General features: G+C 63.4%; 2 protein-coding genes across 7 annotated transcripts in view; one reads left to right on the forward strand and one right to left on the reverse strand.

The window, feature by feature from the left end:
* Positions 1–22,445, reverse strand: part of IFT140 (intraflagellar transport 140) — a 57,329-nt gene that overhangs the window by 2,908 nt on the left and 31,976 nt on the right. For all 6 annotated transcript variants that reach the window (XM_069570466.1, XM_069570468.1, XM_069570464.1 and 3 more), the window contains 11 exons: positions 7,704–7,881; positions 7,274–7,464; positions 6,923–7,018; positions 6,593–6,725; positions 6,303–6,446; positions 6,088–6,216; positions 5,831–6,013; positions 4,939–5,145; positions 4,546–4,758; positions 4,294–4,460; positions 3,203–3,344 (listed from right to left, as the gene is read on the reverse strand). In XM_069570466.1, the coding sequence (XP_069426567.1) occupies positions 3,203–3,344; positions 4,294–4,460; positions 4,546–4,758; positions 4,939–5,145; positions 5,831–6,013; positions 6,088–6,216; positions 6,303–6,446; positions 6,593–6,725; positions 6,923–7,018; positions 7,274–7,464; positions 7,704–7,881 (1,783 nt within the window). The remainder of the gene's footprint in view (positions 1–3,202; positions 3,345–4,293; positions 4,461–4,545; positions 4,759–4,938; positions 5,146–5,830; positions 6,014–6,087; positions 6,217–6,302; positions 6,447–6,592; positions 6,726–6,922; positions 7,019–7,273; positions 7,465–7,703; positions 7,882–22,445) is intronic.
* TMEM204 (transmembrane protein 204) lies at positions 9,114–22,367 on the forward strand. The gene is made up of 4 exons (XM_069570517.1): positions 9,114–9,257; positions 10,109–10,999; positions 14,814–14,969; positions 21,729–22,367. The coding sequence occupies exons 2-4, from the start codon at positions 10,720–10,722 to the stop codon at positions 21,971–21,973; spliced, it is 681 nt and encodes a 226-aa protein (XP_069426618.1). The 5' UTR covers positions 9,114–9,257; positions 10,109–10,719; the 3' UTR covers positions 21,974–22,367.

The raw sequence follows: 22,445 nt of genomic DNA on the forward strand, positions 1-22,445 counted from the left end.
GGCCCACGCTCGGGTAAGTTCTGCTTGTAACCACTGCCTTGGGGAGGCACACCCTGTGGTTGAGAGAGCCAGAACCGGAACCAGAACTGCGTCCACATGGCAGCCGGCACGTGAGGAATAGGGGAGCCCTGAAGCCCAGGTCCTGGCCTCTGCTGGACCCTGACACTGTACGCGGTGTAGATGAGCCGGAAAGAATACGGCAGAAAAAAATATTTGGAAGAAAAATAATTACAGCTTTCCCAAATATAGTTTCAAAAGGATCAAACTGTTTCCAGGTAACTTACTCTCATCTCAGAAGAAAGCTCAATGATGTCTAAGCACACACGCATGGCTTCCATGGTGGCTCGGTGGAGAGAACACAACTGCCAGTGCAAGGTGAACGGGTTCAATCCCTGGTCTGGGAAGATCTCACCCGCCACGGAGCAACTAAGCCCGTGCACCTCAGCTACTGAGCCTGTGCTCTAGCGCCCGCGCTCTGCAACCCCTGAGGCCCGCGTGTCCCAGCGCCTGCGCTCTGCAACCCGAGGCCCGCGTGTCCTAGCGCCCGCGCTCTGCAACGAGAAGCCTGTGCACCTTAGCAGGGAGTAGCTCCTGTTCACTGCAGCTACAGAAAGCCTGGGCGCAGTAGCGAAGACCCAGGACAACCAAAGATAAATAAATAATGTAAAAAAAAAAATACATGGACATTCACACACAGGGACACAGACACAGACACACACACACACACACACACACACCGTCACCCGACAACCTGAAACATTTACAGTGTCTGCTGCTGCTGCTAAGTCGCTTCAGTCGTGTCCCGACTCTGTGCAACCCCAGAGACAGCAGCCCACCAGACACCCCCGTCCCTGGGATTCTCCAGGCAAGAACACTGGAGTGGGTTGCCATTTCCTTCTCCAATGCATGAAAGTGAAAAGTGAAGGTAAACTCTCTCAGTCTTGTCTGACTCCTAACAACCCCATGGACTGCAGCCCACCAGGCTCCTCTGTCCATGGGACTTGCCAGGCAAGAGTACTGGAGTGGGGTGCCATTGCCTTCTCCATTACAGTGTCTAGAATCCAATAAATAATCACCAGGCCTGCAAAGCAGCAGGAAAATACGAACCACAATAGAGAGAGAAGACTCGACCAACAGAAACACCGGGACTTAGGCTGGGGGCGGAGGACTGTGCGGTAAACCCGTCTCGTACACAGGAAGGCAGAGGAGAGAGCCGCACAGTAAGGAGGCCGGGAGTGCGCGGTGCGCTGTGGGGGCCGCGGGGCGGGACCCGAAGGAGGGACGCGAGTGTCTGCATGGCTGGTGTGCTTCGCTGCACAGCAGGCACCGCACAGCAGTGCGAGTGACTACGCTCCAAAGAGAGAGAAGAGACTCGAGACGGAGGGAGGAGAGGCAGTCCCGACCCACTGGGGGCACAAGTGCAGACGGAGCGACAGCAGGGCTGTCAACCTGGTCTCAGTCAACCTGCAGCAACAGCAAAGCAGCTGCGCCAGTGCAAACAGGAAAAATTCTGAAAAAGGCATCGGCTGAGCCATGGCTCCCCCCCCCCAACAAAACAGGTCCAGATGGGGGGTGCAAGGAGCCCCACAGATGGAGAGGACACAGCAGCGCACAGGTCCCACGGGGACTTGTCCAGGCCACGCTCACCAATAAGAGGACAGACCCCTCGTGGGTGCTCGTGGGGGAGGGGGGCCTGCAGACGGGGCGTGACCGCCACGGTGACACACACTGTGCGTCCGCCTGCACCGAGGCCGTGGCGAGCCGCCCTGCACTGGGACTTTCCAGGTGAGGTCCCTGTGACGCCGGCCAGCGGGATTTCTCCGATGTGTAATGAACTGTGTTCACATTTGCACAACCCAGTGAACCAGTATTTTCCAAATGACCACTGTGATGTGATAAAATCATGTGTGTTTACTGTAGCTGCAGCCTACCAGGCTCCTCTGTCCATGGGATTTGCCAGGCAAGAGTACTGGAGTGGGGCGCCATTGCCTTCTCCATTACAGTGTCTAGAATCCAATAAATAATCACCAGGCCTGCAAAGCAGCAGGAAAATACGAACCACAATAAAGAGAGAAGACTCGACCAACAGAAACACCGGGACTTAAGCCGGGAGTGGAGGACTGTACGGTAAACCCAGACCAACGGGTTCTAAGGTAACAAGTACGAAAAGCAAGGCCTGGTCTCCACCTGCGGAGTGTGGCGAAGAGACAGACCCACGGACACCCGGCAGGGTGCGGGAAGGCCCGCCCCTTCTCGCCTGCAGGCTGGTGTGAGCTGGGTCTTCATCACAGGTCTCATATTTCAGTTCAAACAACCTGTTTTGCCACATAGAATGCAGAAATCAGACATTAAAGAGACTTGCAAAAATGTACAACAAAGCTACTTTTCTCACTAAAGGTCTTTGTTTTGGAAGACGCTATTTAAAATGTTATTTTAAATGAAAATGTCATCCATGTTACCATATTGTGGGTTTTTTATGATTAAGTAAATTAACAAGTATTTTACAAATTTATTATTTTCTAATATGGCGAGTATTGGTAGACATAACCCACATCAACAAAAGCTCTTCAAGTTGTCAGGAACTTCCCCAGTGTAAAGGGGTCCTAAGATCAAAATGCTTGAGAACTGTTCTATTAAACTGAATGATCAAGAGCCTTCCAGAAAGCGCGCTCTGAGGCCAGAAGTCCATCTACTCGCTCCATCCAGCACCTACAGACCTGATGTCCATCTTACTGTACAAACTCCCTTGGGAGCTCAAGGAGCTGGGCGCCCCAAGTGCGAGCAGACTGAGGGGTGGGGGGCAGGGTAGGACTCTGCCTCTTGAATGGCTCAGAAAATACTCATTTTATGTGTAAAATATAAATCTTAAAACATAAAGAATGAATAAATAAATATGACAAAATATTTCACAAGTCATCAGTCTGGCAAAGGGTAACTGGGGTGCTATTATTCTTGAAACTTCCCAGTTTTAAAGTATTTCAAAATAAGAAAGGTAGGAAAGGGACGGACTTTCCTAGTGGTCCAGCCACTGACTCCACACTCCCAATGTCAGGGGCCCGGGTTCAACCCCTGGTCAGGGAACCAAATCCAACATACCTCAGCTAAGCACAGCCAAATAAATATTTTCTTGAAAGACTGAAAAATCAAAACTGGCACGGAGCCGCAGGGAAGCCAAGCCCCACCTCGCCCTGCCGGGCCTCACCGTCTGCAGGTCCCCCGAGTGCACGTGGCGCTCCACCAGGAAGCCGTAGACGTCCCCCACGCGAATGCTGCTGTCCAGGTGCGGCTCCTCCAGGAGCAGCTGGCACTGCCGGATCGACTCCTTGGGGTCCTCCACGTAGGTCCTGCTGGGAGGAGGGACAGCCTGAGCCCCAGCCCCGCGTGGGGCTGCGTGTCAGGGGTCAGGGCAGGCCCTCGGCCTGGAGGGCACAGCTTATGTGAAGGTAATCCCATGAGGTTCATGAATTCGTAAGTCACGTCATAAACTCACTGATTTAACAAAACGTGCTGGTCACTCGCAGGGCCTCACTGGACTCTGGAGGGCACTGGCCTGTCCACGCCCGGCCCTGCTCAGGGTGGGGGGCCTGGGCCGGAGGGCAAGGGTCTGGAGAGAGCGCGCTGACCTGGGAGGTGGTTGCGCAGGGCCCCTCGGGGAAAGGCCGGCACAGTGGCGCCAGGGGCTTGGCGGTTCCCGGTGAGTGTGGGTGAGGGACACCAGGAGGCCCCATGAACCCGGCAGGCCCGCCCTCCAGTCTGTCCGGGCGCTGCCCAGGGCTGTGCCCACTCCCTCCTGCCACCCCGAGGTTCCTGAATCTGCACATGGAGCCGGGAGCGCCCTCCAAGGAGCCCGGCTCTGTAAACAGCTTCAGAACAGCCTGGGGCTCCTCTTCGGAGAGCCTGCTCTCAGGTAAGGAAAGTGGCCCACACGAGGGTCTCGGAAGTGCTGCACGAGCGGCCAGTAAATAAGAACTGGGGTCCTGGACACGTCCAGGTCTGGAAACAGCGGGCCTCCACCCTGGGCCTGCGTTGGAACCAGGGGCTAGAGCCCCCGGGCATCCAGGCGGGCCGCAGGCTCCCTGCAGGTTACAGCCTCCCCACGCACACCTGCCTCCCTCAGAGTCTTGGGCTGTCTCTGGAGCGACCTTCCTAGAACCAGCCCAGTTCTGCGGGAACCAGAAGGGCCCTGATGCCATGCCTGGGGCTGCAGAGCGCGCCTGCCCACGCTGCGCCCACTGTGTAGCGAGCTCCCAGGGAGAGGGCGCCCTGCGGGTGTCGTGAGCCCCGCAGCCGCACCTGCGCGCCTGCATGAAGCGCTTCACCAGCGTCATCCTGCTCTGCAGCTGTGCCAGCCTGGCCTCCTGGTCCAGCGGGCTCCTGGCCTTGGCCTTGGACAGGCACTTGTAGGCCTCAGTCAGCGCCCCGTGCGCCTTGTCGTAGTTCTGGTACTCGTCGACCTCCACCTGCAGGACGCAGCATCAGGACCGGCACCAGAGCGGCGCCCCGCCCCGGCGCCCCCCAGGCCCGGGCTGGGGGGCGGGGTGGCACCTGGGCGCAGGCGTCATAGAAGCCGGCCAGCAGGTCCAGTGCACGGCCCTTGGTGTAGAAGCTAATGATGGTCTTCATGACCTCGGGGTCCTTCTGCCAGTCCAGGGACTGCAGGTAGTTAGCCGCCATGACGTAGATCTCCTTCTGCCGCGAGACGCCCGCGAAGAACACGATCTTCTCCGTGTCCCCAGACTTGAGCAGCGCCCTCATGGCCTGGACAGACAAAGAGCCGGGCTGGGCCCTTCTGGGCACGCGGACGGAGCGCCCGCCCGACGCGACAGGCACGGCTTCAGGACGAGGGAGCTCCGGGCTGCAAGGGCCTCGCGGGCGCCCCAGGGGCCCGGCTTGGGAAACTCGCCCCGCGGAACGCGAGCGGGCACTGGCCACACCCACCTTCAGCCTGTCCCCCGCCTGCGTGTACTTCTTGGTGGCCAGGTGGTAGCTGCCCTGGCGCATGCAGCAGCTGGCGATCTGCTCCAGCAGCGCCCGCCGGGCCTCCTCGGACAGCTCCTTGCAGTCCTTGGGCACCGTCATCTTCTCGGCCATCTCCTCGGTGATGGTCAGGTTCTGCTCCAGGCACAGCTGCAGGGCTTCCTGATACTGGGGGCCACAGACACCGAGGAGGGGCGGTCAGCGTCGGGTGGGCGGGCAGGAGGGGGGCTTCCCCGACCCCACCCCCTCCCCTGGGTTGGGGGAGCAGCATGGCCAGGAGGCAGCAGGGGATCTCTCCCTGCGGACGCTCTAGAAGAGCCGAGGAAACACCGCTGGGAAGGAAGGTATGTTCATCGTGGGAGAAGAGACCACAGATCAACCTTCTACCTCAATTCAAGTTTTCAGAGTAGGGGGTTTAGTTACTTTCTTAAAAAAAAAAATTCAAGAAAAATTTTCTATTTTTCACTTGAGAAAGATTCTCGGGAAGAAAGCGCAGTGTGACCTGGGGGGGACATCCCCTGCGGAGGCTGCACAGGGAGCCTGGCAGGCGTGCTGCCCAGACGTGGATGGTGGGCCTGCTGGTGCGGGCCTTGTGCACACGTCACTCATGTGTGTGAGTGTGCTGTCAGACACAGGGAGACAGGAAACAGGGGCACGTGCTGGGCTGAGGGGGACAAAGTCCTGGGGATGAGAGGCACTGTGGATGCCCCTGAGCTGCACACCCAGGAGCCCCGCGGTAGGAACTTCCGTGGTATGTGTGCTGGGAAAGAGCAGCGAGTCCCTCAAGCGGGGCCTGCACCCCAGAGCAGCCGCTGCGCCCTCCTGGGGAGCAGGCCTGCGTCTGCAGCCGTACCTTCTTGGCGGCCAGCAGCAGCTCCACAGCCTTCTCGTACTGACCGTGCTCCAGGAAGAAGTCGGAGCAACGGGCCAGGAGGGCGGGGTCCGACTTTTCGTCCAGGTCCTCTGCCACCAGCTGTAGGGCCGCAAACTGCTGGGTGGCAAAGGCCAGCTCCAGGGCCTTGGAGAAGTGCCCGGCCTGTGGACGGCGGGGCTATGAGTGTGCCAGCTGGGCGCTTCTGGGCCAGGCCGGGCCGGGCGGGGCGGCCTCACCTTGTGGTACAGCATGACTGCCCGGTCCATCTGCTCGCCCCTCTCCTCGTAGTAGCGCGCGGCCTCCAGCATGTCCTCAGGGGAGCTCAGCAGGGCCAGGTTCATGAGCTGGTCGTCCAGGCCATGCTCCTGTGGGGGCACAGACGTGGTGTGGACCTCCTGGAAGGAGGGTCTCCCCTGGAACGGGACCCTGGAGAGGAAGCAGCGGTGCCCACCTTGCACAGGCGGATGGCGTTGTTGAAGGCCTGGGCACGCGTGTAGAAGTGCACGGCCTGCCGCACCTCATTCTGGCTCTCGTACTGCCGGGCCAGGTGGTAGGAGGCCGCCCAGTTCCCGGTCTCGCTGGCTATCTCGGCGGCCTAGAGACAACAGGGACGGTGGCCTCACGTCCAGCCTGCCCTGCTCCGGCGGGACCCCTCTCTTCCCCGTGCACTGGCCCCCTCCCCCGGAGCACCTCCCTTGGCACTCCCGTGTCCCCCTGGCCCGACCCGGTCGGGGCACCCACCCGCTGGATGTTGCCCTGGAAGCAGTGGACGCGGACCAGGGAGAAGTAGTCCTGGGCCAGCTCGTAGTAGTGCAGCGCCGCGTCCATCTTGGCCTGGCTCTCCAGGTACTGGGCCCACCACCGCCACAGCGTCCTGCGGAGCCACACCTCTCCTCAGGCCCTCTGCCCCGGCCCACAACAGCCGGGAGAGGGGACACCGGGCGGCCGAGCCTGAGCGAGGTCCCGGGGAGGCCCCCTCCTGGCCTCCTGGGGGCCAACCTGGAGGGGCTGGGATGCTCCACGGCACCGCACAAAAGGCTCCGGCGGGCGGCCCCGTGGGCGGGCACTCACGTGTCCTTCGTCTTGTTGACGTACAGCCCCAGAGCCTGCAGGTCCTCCACCAGCATCCGCGGCACCTCGAAGCGGTGCGTGTCCGACTTCTCGTAGCTGTGGGAGGAGAGACGGCGCCACTCACCCCTGCCCAGGCTCAGCCCTGGGGACCTGAGGACTGATGGCGTCTTGCCTCCCGCCTGTAGCTCTGCAGCCGTGCTCCCGCCTGCAGGCCCCACCAGCATTCTGCCCGGTGGGGGCCCAGGCCCGACAGGGCCCACGCACACAGCCGGCCGAGCCCGGCAGCCCCCCTAGAGCCGAGGGCTCAGGTGCCCCTCCCTGGAGAGCCTTGGACCCCTCGGGGCGGCTCACTAGCTGAGGGCCAGGCTGCAGTCCCCGCTGGCCTCCAGGTGCCGGGCGTAGTTGTAGTAGGTGGTGCGCAGGTGCATGCGGTCGTGGCGCTCGGCCACCTCGATGGCCCTCTGCCACTGGCCTGAGGCCTGCAGCAGGCGGTTGAGGAGGTCGTAGCGCCCACACCTCCTGTAGAGCTGCTCCGCGTCCTCCTGCGGGAACAGTGGGGTGCAGACACTCTGGGGCGCGGGGAGCCGGCCCGTCAGCCAGGGTCTGACCCCCACATCGCCGAGGGGCTGACGGATCCCGTCAGAACCGGGGGTGTCCACTCCCTCACCCCGCCCCCCGTTACGGCCTCAGCTTGCCCGAGGGCTTTCCTGCTCCCTGCGACCTGACCCAGGTAAGCCCACACGGGCAGGGAGCAGGCTCGCGTGAGGGGCGCGCCACTCACCAACATGCCCAGCTGCACAGCCAGCATGGCCACCCTGGCCTCTGGCTCTGGCTCCCGCTGGGCCTCGCGCAGCGCTCGGGCCCCCCGGGCATGGCCCATGTGCCCCAGGCACACCCTGGCCACGTCCAGCCGCTGCGTCTTCACGCACATGCGCGCCATGTTCTCCCAGACGGCCTGGCTGCAGTGGAGGACACGGGGCTCGGTGAGCAGCCGTCCCTCGTGCCAGGCAATGCGGGGACCTGGCCGGGCACACGGTCCCCGAGGAGGGGGCCACGCACGAGCCCCACGGCTTCACTGCCTGGTCCGCAGCTGGGACCCTGCCCCTCGCCCAGGCTCCCCTCTGCCACCCTCCCATGAAGACTAGGGGCATCCGGCACAGGCTGCCAGCCCCACCGTGCCCCTCAGAGCACACCTGCCTCCCCCAACCACCACCTCCATCCCAGGCTGGGCTCCTAGTGGCCCCGCATCCTCCCACCGAGCCCCTGGCTCAGCCAGGAAGTTGGGGATGAGAGGTGGGGGTGAGGGCCCCGGGGGCCGGCCTGCAGAGCCGCCCTCTGACCCTCCGGGACAGGCTCGGGGCGGGGGTCTTTCTTTCTCTTTCGGAGGTTTCTGGCATCTCTCTCCCTCCCACCCCAGCAGGTCAGGCCTCCCCAAGAAACGAGAAATGAGGCTGGTGGGAGGGAGGGTGCTCCACGCCCAGAAGACCCCATGGCCCTGAGGAGCACAGACCAGTAACTCCTGGGATGTGAGCGGCTGGTGGACCTACCCTGCCACCAAGCCGGGCTGGGAAAAGCCCATGGGAAGTGCAGTCCCCGCACGCTAGTCGCTCTGACGGCAGCTTCACCCTGTGTGGGCCCTCGGGTCCGTGCACCCGATGGACAGGCCACATGGACACCCACCCAGTGCCTGTCTGACAGTGCAAACTCCCTGCTGCCCAGGCCCGCATGTGGACTGTACCCTCAACATAAGGGGCAGGCAGGCTCCCAGCACCCGACTCCAGGAAGCCCGGGCCCCGCAGAAGCTCCCGGCACCCGCCGAGGCCCCTCCTCCCGGGCTGCCCTGTGGAGGCCCCGGTGGACGAGGCCATGGTGGGCGACAGCTTCACGTCCGCCCAGTGGCACACACGGCACTGCGCTTCTGCCGTGCGTCCCTGCTTTAAGGTTACGCTCCTGTGAGTCCGTGTGCAGGAGCGGGGAAGCCTTGGGGGGGCGGCTGAAGGCCCGGCTCGTGGGGGGCAGCACTCAAAGGACGAGAGGTCACTCCTGACTCAGGTCTGCTCCTAGGCCGGCCACTGGCCCCGTCCCAGCTGTCCCCTCCGCCCGAGGCTGGGGGCTGGGAAGGCGCCGGCCCGCTGGCCCACAGGAGCCCAGGTGGCTGACGGGGCCTGCAGCCTGCCCCACCCGGGACGACGGAGCAGGGGCTGCCACTCCTGAAACCACTGCCTGCTGTCCAGCGGAAGAGAGCCACGTGAAGACTGGCTCAGGAAGAGCGACTTAAGTAAGCAGGGAAGGCAATGCTCTGCTGCCAGAGCTTATCGGGGAACCTCCTTCTGAGGTGAGTGACTGCACTGTGTGTGCGGGGACCCCAGCCCGCGGCCCCCTTGGAAGGGTGCCCCTCCGCAGGGTCGGAGCTGACGCTGCGAGGAGGGTGTAGGACAGGCAGCACCCCCCAGACACGGCATGGCTGGTGCAGCAGGGGTCAGCCTCGTCTCCGGCCCCAGAAAGAGGGAAGTGATGAGAACTCAGCGAGCACATCTGCTACGAGCCCTGGTGGGAAAAACCCAGAAGAGGCAAAAATCTGCTGGGAGCTGACGGGCCCTGCCTCTCAGGAATGTAAACTTGGCGGCCCCTGCAAGGCGGACCCAGAGCGGGCGGGGCCTTCGGGAGCTGACCCGGCCCCGCTGGGACTCAGCACGGGCAGGCCGGGCTGAGTGAGGTCTGAGAGCCCAGCAGGCTGACGGTTTCCGGGGCGCAGCACAGGGCGCCCCCCCCCATGGGACCGGCAGACCGCTTGGGCCCGTCAGCGTTGGCAGCAGACGCGGCCCAGCCCTCACTCGGGCTTTGCTGGGCGCTCAGCTCACCCACAACCCCCTCCTGCACACGGACGACGCCTGCTCTGGGAGGGGATCTCCGAGTGTGGGCGAGGGTCTCAGCTGGGAGGTGGGGGCGTCCGGGGCCCCCCAGCATGCCAGCCTGCCTGTGCACCCACATGCGGGGGGAGCGGCTGACGGTGGGGGGACACCCTGTGCCCGGGGTGGGCGACTGGCCCCCACCCGCACCACCCACCGGGGCCAGACAGAGAGCGGGCCTGAGGGCGGCAGGCGGGCGCGTGGCGCTCCCAGGGAAGGTGGGGTGCGGGGGAGGGTCTCGGAGGCCTCCTGAAGAGGCCCCTGCCTTTCCCATCAGGAAACACATCCTGTGGGCGTCTGGACGCTATTTGTTGCAGTTGGCTACGCCCTCCAGCTCTCCAAAAACAGCCTCAAAAACAACCATTTCCTCCCTGCCGAGAGACGGGGAAGACGCAGGCGCGAGGCACACTCACACACACGCGCCTCCTCTGCCGTCTGCTTTCCAGGCCCAGCTGCTCTGCGGCAGAGGCGCCGGCAGGGGCTCAGACCCGCCGCCCACTGCTCCCCGCCGCCCAGCTCCGCGCCTGCCCCGCTCTGGTCCTGAGAGCGGCCAGCCCCGCGCTCTCCCGCCTCCCTGCCTGTGGGTTTCTGCTCACCGCAGCCTCCGCCCCCCAGGAAGACGGCGCACTCAGGACTCGGGGCTCTCGCTGCTGCCTCTGTGTGCCCCCCGGGATGGGAGGCCCTGGCCTCGGCGCAGGCCTGGCGCTGCTCCAGGTGCAGGAGGCCGGGTAAGGGGCCTGTGAGGCGGGCGCCCTCGCACCTGCCGCCCGGGCCTTCCCGCCACCGCCGCCGAGCATGAGTGGGGATGTCCTCTAGCCAGCCCCGCTGACACGCTGACCGACCGCGGCTGGGACTCTCTCCACGACGCGAGACGGCACCGCAGCCGCGATGACCGTCCGGAAAGTGGTAGCCACAGCCGTGCTGGTGGCTCTGGTCTCTCTCGTCCTCAACAACGCGGCGGCCTTCACTCCCAACTGGGTATACCAGACGCTGGAGGACGGCCGGAGGCGCAGCGTGGGGCTCTGGCGGGCCTGCTGGCTGGCGGAGCGGCCCCGGGGGGCGCCCGGCCCGGGAGCCAGGCCGGGGCCAGCCGACACGCGTGACTGCGAGGCCCTGGGCTGGGGCTCCGAGGCAGCCGGCTTCCAGGAGTCGCGAGGCACCGTCAAACGTAAGTTGGTTTGTGTCACCGCCTCCTTTAGAATGGCTGGCCATGCACGGGGCATGCCGGCTGAGGGGAGAGGTGCTCCTGGGGACCCGGGTGCGCCCCAGGCTCCACGCCCACCCTGCCCTGGCTCCTTTGGGACAGAATTCTTCCTGTGCAGGAGGGCGCTTTTCTCTGTCATTATGCATAGCTGGGGGACGGATACAGTAATCGAAGCAAGGAAAGCGCGTTTTTCCTGGTGGAAAATAAAGATTGCTAATGAGTGAAATAAACAAGGAGCGTAAAACACGCGGCTGGGTTTGGACTTCGTTCCACAGTCGTCAGGGTCCTTCAGGCTGTGGGCAGAGCTGAGGGAGACCCATGGGGGGCTGGCTGGAGGTGGGCGGCCCAGGAGAGACTGGCAGACTGAGGCCTGCGGAGGATGGGGAGGAGCCCAGGGCCCTGGCTGCCCCTACTGCCCCCAGCGGTCCTGTCTGGTTGGTCACGTCCTGCACGGGGTCTGGAAGGTGGGAACTTGACTTTGAAAGTGGGGTCGGGTTTGAGCATTCGCGAGGGAAGGTCCAGGCACATGAAGCCACCTGACACTGAGCGTGCGGACCCGGGGTCCTGGCGGCCAATGGGAAAGGCCACCACCCAGGCTAGGGACAGCCCATGACGGCTGCGTACAGGCCCCAATGCACAGACCTCCTCCTTCTTCTGAAGGCAACTCTCCTCCCGGGAGACTGCAGCTCCAGCAGGGCTTTGGCCGGCACAGGCCCGACTGCCCCCAGCCAGCTGGGCCCCCAGGTCTGGGCCCCCTTGGGAGCTGGCTGGAGACCGTTGTCTCCACTTGGCAGGCAGAGACGGAGGCTGTGGGAGGCGCAGGGGCCCCGCGAGCCCCTGAGGGGATGCCTCCCCGTCTCTGCAAGCAGAGCCCTCACCGCACAGCTGGGGGGTGTCCCATGGGGAGAGGCCTGTCCGCCAGCCCCCTGCCCTTCATAAGCAGTGTGCCGCAGCCTCCCTTAACGCGGGCAGAGCCTGGAGGAGTCGGCCTGTCCTGTGAGCTCTCAGACCAGGGCCTGCAGGATGCTGGCAGGTCCTCTGAACTTGGGGATCCAGGACCTGCTGGTCGTGGGGGGGGGTCCTCTTTGGGTTCTGAATCTGTGCTGAGGGGCAGTGAGAGCCAGGGATCAGGGCTCCACCGTGGGCTCGGTGCAGGCCACGTCTGCCTGACCCCTAGGGGCCCTGTGCTCCCCTACAGACTCCCCTGCCTCCCGGGGCTCAGGCCGCCTGCCACAGCCTCCAACACCACCACGCAGGTGCCCGCTGCAGGCACCGCCCCCGCCCCCTTGCTGAGCCAGGCTGCAGCCTGCCCTGGACCCCCACGGCTGCCCCGCCACTAGTCCTGAGCAGCCGCCATCACTCACTGTCCCACCTGGCCACCGCCTGAGAGGCCCCCGAACAGCTCTTAGAACGCCCTCCTCCGTTACTACGCACTTGCAGCAGCCGGCCCTTAATGACGCCCCGAGCATCAGATGTTTTCCCCAAAGAAAGGGGCAGTCAATGCAGCTGCTCACGTGTGAGCTGCCACCAGGAAGAGGCGCTGACACCCTTCTCACCAGCTCCCTGTGGCAGAGCGCTGCTGCCCTGCGGTGTCCCGAGAGGCAGGGGGCATCTGGTCTTTTTCTGGGCCTGACCCCATCAATCCAATCAGCAGCTCTCAGCAAAACCCTAGCCCAGGCTTTGCCTGATGGTCCAGCCTCCTGCTGAACCAGGAACAAGAGGAGAAGGGGGTGGCCTCGACCGTGAGATCATCTCCGTTTGGACACCCTGGACCCCGTGCCACTCTGTCCAGAGCCAGGCCAACCTGGAGGTCCCAGACCCCACATAGGTGCCCAGGGCACCCCTCGAGGACAGCAGCCACCCTCCCACCGGCTCTGTGCCCCGTCCTGGCAATGCCTGTGGAGCCCAGCCAGAGCTGCTAGGCGCGTGGGGCCAACTCTGCCATCCCCCGAGGGGCAAGCTCCAGTCAGGGTGTCCTGAGCTCTGGATCAGGCCCCCAGCCGCCCGTCACATAGGTCCCATCCCAGAGCACAGGGCCCCTCGCCACGTCGCTGGCTTAGCACGTGCTGCAGCCCTGACTTTCGACACAGATCAGGCGGGGGTGTGTGTGGGGGGATCGGTCTTGTTTTCCGATCCCCGTTCTCTCTGCCGCTTTTCATCTTTCCACGTGTTGGACACTCTGTCAGGCCCTGACACAATCCTGTCCTTTCCCGGAACCAGAGGGGACATGAATAAATGCGTGTCCAGTCTCGAGCTTCACCTTCACGGCTCCTCCAAACCCAGAGCCACTGCCCAGGCTGCGCGCGCAAGTGTGAAGACCTGCCTTGCCTGGGCTCAGGGGACACTGGCAGGACATGTCCGCCCGGGTGGCTGGGGGGGATGAGGTCAAGGGGCGAGGCCGTGCCTCGGTCCCCCCGGCCCCCGCTGACTCGGGAGGCCCCACTCGGGCCAGGGTGGGCGGGCTCAGGGCCTCGCTGCGCTGGGACCCACACCCTGCAGTGTGGACGCTCCCGGCAAGGCCGGCCAGTCTGTGCGTATCCGAGGCTGAGCCCCGGGACCAGGAGGACTTTCCTGGGCTCAGGTGGACCCCACACTCGTGCTCTGAGCATCCCATCACCCTCAGCAGCCCTCGTCTCCACTTCTACCTCCAAACTCATGATCTCTTAGAGTAGTAGGGCCTTCCCGTAGGATACAGTCGTTTGAAGGGTAAACGTGGTTGCAGAAAGTCCAGGTGAAAAGGCAGAAAGAGTGCGATAAGCAGCCTCCCCAGGAAAGCCGGCGAGTGGCCGAGCCCTGTGCTGACAGGGGAACCGTGTGGCCTCCCGCTCCCGTATGCGGTCAGCGGACCCGGGAAGCCCTCTCGAGCAGCCAGGAGGGTTCCCACAGATCACGAGATCTGCGGCCCTGCCGCCCAGTGTGGGGAGGCCAGGGACCTGAGCCTGCGTGGGGATGTTGGGCTCCTGGGGCCTGCCCTGAGCTCTCCGGCTCCTCCCTTTAAAGGTCAAGGTTCCCAGAGACCTCGGCCACATCCTGTGGTCGCTCTGATGAATACAGAACCCAGGACAGTGAGGCAGGGGCCCAAGAGCTGCGAGCTAGAGCGTCAGGCAGAGGAGCCATCTGTCCGTCCATCTGTCTGGGAGTGCTCCTGGGCCCTCGGTGCTGGGCACCAGTCCACCTGCTCACCCCAGGGCTGTTCCCATGTCTGTCCAGAGTCTGGGGTGCCCGCAGCCCTGAACAGCTGCACAGTACAGGCCTGGGACCTGGGAAGTGTGAGACCTCTCGAGCTCTGAAAGGCAGAAGAGGGGCTGGGAGCGAGCCGCTTGAAGCCCCCGGGCAGGAGGAGTGATCCTCTGGTGGGAAGCGGCACATCTGACCCCATGCACTAATGGAGAACGCCGCCTGCCCATAGCGCGCTGCATCCGAGGCCCCAGGGCAGGGGCTTTTACACTCTGGAAGGACCATGGGAAGGGGCAGACTTAACAGCTGAGGGCTCTGCTGTCCAGCACGCGGGTGGGACGGTATCTCCCCCAGTGGGCCTCTCGATGACACCACCCAGTCCCCGCCTCTGTGGTCCCAGCCCCAGGCTGCCCCCTGTGCACATCCTGCGCGTCTCGTTCAGGGACCAGGGTCCGGGGTGCAGGTGGGTGGGGGCTGGGAAGGGGGTTGTGAGACTCAGGGAGATGGAGGGAGGAGCCCCAGGGGGGCAGGGAGCCCAGCCTGAGCAGCCTGGCTGGTGCCGACCGTACTGACCGCTGCTCCTCTCCCTCCTGCCCCGCAGTGCAGTTCGACATGATGCGAGCCTGCAACCTGGTCGCCACAGCGGCGCTGGCGGCCGGCCAGCTCACCTTCGTGCTGGGGCTGACGGGCCTGCCCCTTCTGTCGCCCGACGCCCATTGCTGGGAGGAGGCCATGGCTGCCGCGTTCCAGTTGGCGAGTAAGTACTTGGCAGGGCGGCAGGTCGGCTGTGGCTTCTAAAGTCACGGTGGGCCCCGCAGCTCACCCTTCCGCCCCACCCGCCACTGTGGGCAGCAGCTGGACAGAAATACGCACAGTGGTGGGGTGGGGGGGGGCTGCGGTGCAACTCGAGGGGTTAGTGTCTGTCTGTCCGAGGCCTCCCGGCCCTTCCCGCTGTCTAAGGCGAGGTGCCCACGCTCGACACCTGGGTGACGTGCTTGGCTTTTCAAAGTCTCTGGCACCTGCTGTTTCTTTGCCCCTCTGCAGCCACGGTGGCAGGCGACCTGGGTTCACGCTCCTCCCTTGACGCTGCCGCAGCCTGCCATGGGCACGCGGGCACATGGACAGAGGCGGGTGCCCTTCTGAGCCCTGTGGCCTTCCTGGCTAACAGTCAGCAGGCAGGGAGTTCTGGGCATGCATGTGGTTCCCAGCCGGGGATCTACAGGCTTGGGGTTGGGCTCAGCTGGGGTCAGACGAGCATGGTGGGGGTGATGCTGGGGAGAGGGGCGAGGCCGCAGGCCCTCAGCGAACAGTCCAGAAGCCGCCTTGCTCTGGGGATGATGCAGATGGGGCAGGGCCTGGCCACTGCCAGCTTCCGAGGACAAGAGCAACGGCCCCATGGGTGATGAATGGGCCTGGCCAGGGAGGCTGTGCAGTGGCCAGGAAGCCCCGAAGCCGCCCACCCGTGCGCCCCGGGAGTGGGGGTAGGGGGGACGTCCATGCTGAGGTCCCCCCACCCCGCCCCTAGCCTGTCTTGTTGGCCCAGGTTTAACCATCATCGGACCCTGGGCTTTCAGGTTCCTGCTGCCCATGGTGAAGGGCAGGTGGGCGGCTGACAGGACGGGGGCGGGGGGCCAGGCATCCGGCTCGGGGGAGAAGCAGCGCCCAGCGGTGAGGCTGCAGCCCAGCCCTGTGGGGGAGCAGGAAGTGTGAGTGAATCACGGGGACGATGGATCCCGTCCCCCCGCCCCTTCCTGGAGAAGCGCAGTTTCCAGTTTCCAGAATACGGCTGACAGCTGGCAGCACTCATGCTGGGAAGTGCCGGGTGGGACTCGGAAACGGGCCCTATTCACAGGGCGGCGCAACCCTTGGCCGGTCACTTCCCTGGGGCCAGGCAGCCCGGGGCGCCGCGAGGCCCAGGAGGACGTACAGTAGGTGTTGGGAGCACAGGGCTGCATCCGCCCCTGTGGTCACCCGCGAACGGGGATTCTGGGGCCTGGGACCGCTGCCCCCTCCCTCCTCCAGGACTGTTCCACAGGTTGCCCTGAGCTCAGCCGGTATGGGTCCGCACCTTGCTGAGAGCCCCCTTCCCCCACTAGGGGTCATCTGGAATTCCATCCCTTCAGGAAGGAAGTGGGAGATTCTGGAAATGTGATTGGAAAAGCTGGATTAAAGACAGATATTCGAGTGGTGTTAAAGGAATAACAGTAACAGCTCTTGACTGGGAAAGGAGCTCCTCCCTGCAGGAGGACCGAGCGTGACACCACACCTAGGAAGAAGTGTCCCTGACACACTTATTTGGAGTTACTGGAAAACGTACTGCGGGTTTGATGTTAAACCTGACATCTTACTTCCTGCAAACTCTTGTTTCAGAACAAAACTGTATTGTTTCCAAGTAACACACAAAAAAACTGAAGCGAGGGAGCCCTCCCCCATTAACTGAAACCACTCCTGCAGCGATGGGCACAGGGGGTGCGCACTGCCCACCTGGGCATCCCCAGGCCAGCACTGCCTCTGGGAGGCAGGACTGGGCTCTGCCCAAACCCGTCAGGCCGGCAGAGGCCGATGGAAAAAGCCAGGAGCCCGCAGGGCACCTGCAGTCCTTCCGCGGTCCGTCGCCCTGCCTCCGCAGGCCGGCTCCCTGCCCCCGCCCCGCGCCGAGTCCGACAGTCACCCCCCGCGGGGCTGCTGTGCCCAGAGAGGAAATGCACTTGGCCCTGTTTAGACTGTTTCATTGACAAACAGTACAGAGCACAGCGCTGGGGCTTTCTTCTATCACGCGGCTAATTTTAGAGTTAGGTTTTTTCCTGTGCTCTGGTCTGTTTTAAACAGTCAGAGAGAGACTGAAGGGCGCCAGGATATCCTGTCCCAGGAGGGGGAAATGCCTGCTGGTACCTGTTATGCAAGGGAACCTTGAGTCCCCACTGCGGGGCCAGGGGGTGGGCGGGGGAGAGAAGGTGCTCGTGGCTCCCCGGGAGGCGGGAGCATGGGGATCCGCCAGAGAGCAACACCCCAGCAGGAGGAGGCAGGAGGGCGCCCCGTGGCTCTCCCGGTGGTCCCACGGCTGCTCTAGGCACCAGTCCCCCGGGCACGGGATGCCCGGCCTGGCTCTGTCAAAGGGCAGCCCCCACTCCCCCTCGATCAGGGCTGCAAGTCCAAGAGACCCCGTCTCAGACGCCAAGGAGGACCCCAGGAGAGAGTGACCGCCAGTGATTTCACCTGCTGTGCTCTACTGCACTCAGGCCACACAAGAGGGTTTCCAATTTCTTCGCAGAATCTTCCAAGTGTGATTTTCATTTACCCCCTAAAGTTGAAAAAACTCCTTGCTGTCCCTTAGTCCACCCCCACGCATGAGCTGAACATGCCGTGAAAGTGCTGTGCACGGGGGCGGGGGGAGCGGGCGCCACGTGGCAGCCATCTGCCAATGCCGTCCGGCCGGCCCCTCCTCGGACACGAGCCCCTCAGACCTCTCAGGGGTCAAGGGCAGGATTTACGCAGACTGTGTGGGCTTCATGTCTGCTGGCCTCCTCTCTTCACTTCTGCAAATCCTGAGATTTTTTTTGCTGTTGAAAAACTTACCAACACGCTAAGGGCCGCTTACCCTACACCTGAGGAGCAGGCTGACTCTACTGTCCCCAAAGCTCAGCCAGGTGACACGTGGTGGCTGCCCTGGCATCTGAGCTGGAGGGGACCTCCTTGCACCAGCAGACCGCTTTCTGCGCTGTCCAGTCAAGCGCCTGGCTCAGGCCGGACGGCTCACTTTCCTGTCTCCTGCCCCTGCTGCTCCTGTGACCGTGTCCTTTCCCGGACTCCCCCTGGTTGGTGGGGGCGGGAGAGGGGCGGCACTGTCCACACCCTCTGCTGCTCACGGCGCTGGAAGCCCGCCTGCGGCTGAGCCTCAGGGCCCCACATGCGGGGACTCAGCCTGTGCTGCCCGTGGGCCCGTGGGCCCGTGGCAGGCGCCCGTGCGAGTTCAGGGCTCAGCCCCACAATTTCCATCCACGCCTCCGCGTGGGCTGGACGGCCACTCCGGAGGACGGCCTGTGACAGCTGGCGGAGCCCAAGGAAGCCGGCAGGAAGGAAGAGAGGAGAGGGTGCCTGAACCATGCTGCCCCAGCCGCCGGCCCACAGGAAGGGGCTGTTTGCTTTGGAACATAAGCTTGTGAGGACGGAGTCAATGCCACGTGGGTTTACTGCAACTCTCCCCTTAGACTCGCTTTACTGACATCACGGAAAAGGCTCAGGAGATGCTCAGGAGCAAGGGGCCCTCGACCCGGGCTGAGAGAGATGGATGGCCTGGCTTCAGAACCTCCTCAAAGTCAACGGCCAGTTTGCTTTCAGGAGGATGTGCATGCGGCCTGCGCCGCAGCTGCCACCTCTTCATGTCCCTGTGGCTTTCCACTGCCCACACGTGGTGCATCGCGGTCCTCGCGGCACCTGAGTCTGCTCAGCCACACCGCCCCTGCTGGCCGAGGGTGGACGCGATGAGCGCCGTCCTGCTAGAAAGCCACCCGCACGGCTCACTGCGGACAGCAGAGAACGCTGCTCAAGACAAAGCGCAAGAGGCGGGGCGCGGCCTGCTCAAGCCACTGACAAGCGTCCCTCCGAGAGGCTGCGCTCACCTGCCCCCGCCTCTTTGCAGCCGTGTGTGCAGAGCTGCCTGTTCACACGCCAGTTCATGCTGCTTTCACCTGGTAACATAAGAGCACCTCCGGTGAACTTGCAGACGAAGCGACAGGCTGAGGAAATGGCAGCAGAGTAGCCGCCTGCCCTGCTTCCTCCGAAACAGATGGTGTGCTCCAGCCCTCTCAGCGTCGGAGGCTTCCAGGGTCCTGGTATCAGAGGCCCAGCCCCTTGTCCTAAACGCCACGTGGGGGGTGCTGCACCTTGAGGGGGGGCCCTGGATCAAGGGGTGGTGATGCCCAGCCGTGCACTGAGGGGCCAGGACAGGAGGACCGGAGGCAGCCTGCCCCCAGCTGATGGACACAGGACGCGGCACCAGGAAAGTGGGGGAGGGCAGCGTGTGCGGTGAAGGCGGACGCGAGGCCCGGTCAAGTCCCGAGGGTGGGAGACGCGAGCGGGGATGACACGTGTCCTCTACGGCCTCCGCGGGGCGACCATGCAGCCGTGGGGAGTCACGTCCTCAGAGCCGTGACGCGCTCCAAGAAGCCCCCGTTAGTTGAAGAAGGAAAGGTTAGCTGCACTTCCAGAACCTTCTAGACGTCCTCCTGTGAACCTTACATAGACAAGGCTCAGGAGACACGCATGTGCTGCTGAAGACACACGCGTGACACTGGGAAGCCTGCGTTTGCTGCCCTGGCCCGTTGGTGGTTGCTGCCCATCAGCTGAGCCCGTCTGGAGTGAGCACTGGAGCTGGGCGCCCGAGGCTCGCACCCAGCGCTCCGTCTCTGATGACCGTGTTCCAGATGCTGCTGGCTTGGGTCACAGTCGTGTTTCCTGCGACCTGTGACAAGCAGGGTCTTACTCAGGCGTGTCCCGGCAGTAGGTCTCGGGTCCCCCGGCCATGTGTACGCCCCGTCAGCGTGCCCTGCCCTGGTCTCAGCCAGGCCGCTCTAGGTCGGGGTCTCACGACTCACAGGCCTCCACTTATGAATTCAAGGTCCTCTGTCCATCAGTGATGCAAAGCCACCCACGTGAGACTGGCCCAGTGCTTTCGCCCGCCCCCTGGGGATGGGCACCACCACATAACAGATCCTCGTGCAACATGTACGAGCCAGGCGAAGCTTCCCTAAGACAGGGCAACGGGCTCAGAGCACTGTGGAGAGAGAGGCTGGGGGAGTCCCCCGCCCCACTCCCCCTCCCCCCGACACGGCTGGCATGCTGACTCGCCACCCCACCCCATCCCCTGCTCTCTGAGTCCTGTTGACAGAAGGCCCAACAAGCGCCAGACACCGTGACGAGGGGACACAGAGTGCTTCCGCCTTCGTTTCACAGAACACAGGCCCAAACCCCTCCCGTCACGAACGCAGAACCGGCAGCACGAGACGGCGGGCGTGGCTGTCGGTCCTGGCGGGCACATAAGTGCCGGGAGTTTCTTGCCGCCAGTGTGCATGACAAATAGAACCCATTATTTCTAACAGAAAGAGAGCATGGACAGTGTCAGGTGTGACAAGGTCCACCGAGTGCCGTGGAGAATGAGCACAGGGCTTGTCAGCGCCACTGCTGCCGAGCACGTGACCCACACAGCACAGATGTTTGAGCCAGACTTTCCAGAAGGCGCAGAGAACGCGAGACCATAACGCTTGTGCTTCGAGAAAAGCCCAGCCTGCGCCCGACACCCAGTCAGGATGTGGCTATTAGAACTGAGCACGGGCACCACTGCGACGACCCTCCGCCCCGGGGCCACCCCAGCTCGTGCGTGGCCTGGTTTCCTGAGGAAAGCGGGTGGGGGGGACTGGCAGGACCAGAGTGCGGATGTCATGGCGCAGAAACTTGGCGGGCTTGGCTGGCCAGGGCCCAGGGCAGGGGCCGAGACAGTCTAGGAGGGGTGGGGAGTCCCATCTGGACCCTCCGGATCCCCGAGGGCTTTTGTCCTCATCAGGCACATTCGGTTCCTTTGAAACAGACTCAGCCTGGTTGGCACAGGAGAGGGGCTGCCGGGGCCACCTGGCGCGGGGCTGATGACCCAGGGCTGGGAGGAGGGGCAGGCTCTGGACAGCTTCCTGAGCAGCAGGACCGCTGCCTCTCCCCCCATCCTAGTCACCAGGGCTTCTGGCCCAGACTCAGACCTGAACTCTCCCAAACGTCAGTGCTTGTTGGCTTAGCCCACAGCCCCTGGGTGTAAAATCCCAGTCTTCTTATCGTAGGAACCAAAAGATAAGTCTGTGGAGCCCTGAGAGACAGAACCATGTCTCTCAGTGATGACGGGGCAACACGAACAGCTGACAGAGGGGGGCGAGGCCGCACAGGGCGCTGTGCAGTCCTGGATGCCCACCACCTTGGGCCCAGCATCATTTGAAGAAAGACAGGGATGAGGGGGACGGGACGGGGCGGGGATGCTCCAGAGCCAGCTGCAGCTGCTCGGAGGGCAGAGGAGACACCCGGAGCCCGGCTCCCGGGCCCCCTGCCTGCTCGGTGTGCTAGGAATAAGAGAACTCTTAAGGACGGGAATTCAACTAAGTCACACACCAGTCTGAGCTGTTCCCAGGTACAACGTAGGAAACACATGTGTTTCCCTTCATTTTGAATGAATCAGGCGTTTACAGGCCTGGCGGACCTCACACGGAGTCACTGCTGGGCCATTCGGGGTGAGGAAGCGGGTGTCTGCGTCCCCTCTGCTGGGGGCGGCGGCGGCCGAGGCCAGACACCTGCCAGGGCTCAGGAACCACCTAAGCCCCAAGACTGGGCCTGGCTGGGACAGACGCCCCACCAGACCCATGGGCCCCATTGAACACAGCCGACCCAGAGGTGGGGCATGGGGCGGGACAGGGTCAGCGGAGGAGTCCGGGCGGGGAGCAGGGCCCTCCAGCGGCTGCTTCACCCCAGGCTTCGTCTGCAGGTTTCGTCCTGGTCATCGGGCTGGTGACGTTCTACCGCATCGGACCCTACACCAGCCTGTCCTGGTCATGCTACCTGAACATCGGCGCCTGTCTGCTGGCCACCCTGGCCGCTGCCATGCTCATCTGGAACGTCCTGCACCGGCGGGAGGACTGCACGGCTCCCCGCGTGATCGTCATCAGCCGATCCCTGACCGCACGCTTTCGCCGCGGGCTGGACAACGACTATGTGGAGTCGCCGTGCTGAGGGTGAACCCCTCCACCTCGGGACCATCTGGGAAGTGGGGCACTGCTCCCCACTCGAACACACACACCACACGCATTGACCACGTTATCCACGGACACGGGGCTTGACCACATGGCATCAGCACCCTCCCCTGCGGCCCGCGTCACGTTCCTGCACGGCCTTGGGCTCGGCCCTGGCCCATGTTAATTTATTCAGCATCTGCCGAGAGGGGCGTCCTGGGCCCTAACTACTCTGATAAAACAGAACACAGGGAAAGATTGTGACCTGCACAGACCTTCTTCTAGGGACTCAGAATTCACAGTCAGATGGTCACAGCTTTACAACAGCATTGTGTAAGTGAGGTCCATTTACTCCTGATTATCCTTCTAAGTTAAAATAAAATGCCAACCTCTCACCATGGCTTAAAGCTTGTGTTTTACCTGCTACACTGCCACGTGGTGAGGAATCGGTCCAGTCCTGTAGTTTTGTAGGC

This window comes from Ovis canadensis, chromosome 24 (assembly GCF_042477335.2).
Source record: "Ovis canadensis isolate MfBH-ARS-UI-01 breed Bighorn chromosome 24, ARS-UI_OviCan_v2, whole genome shotgun sequence".
Taxonomy (NCBI): Eukaryota; Metazoa; Chordata; class Mammalia; order Artiodactyla; family Bovidae; genus Ovis; species Ovis canadensis.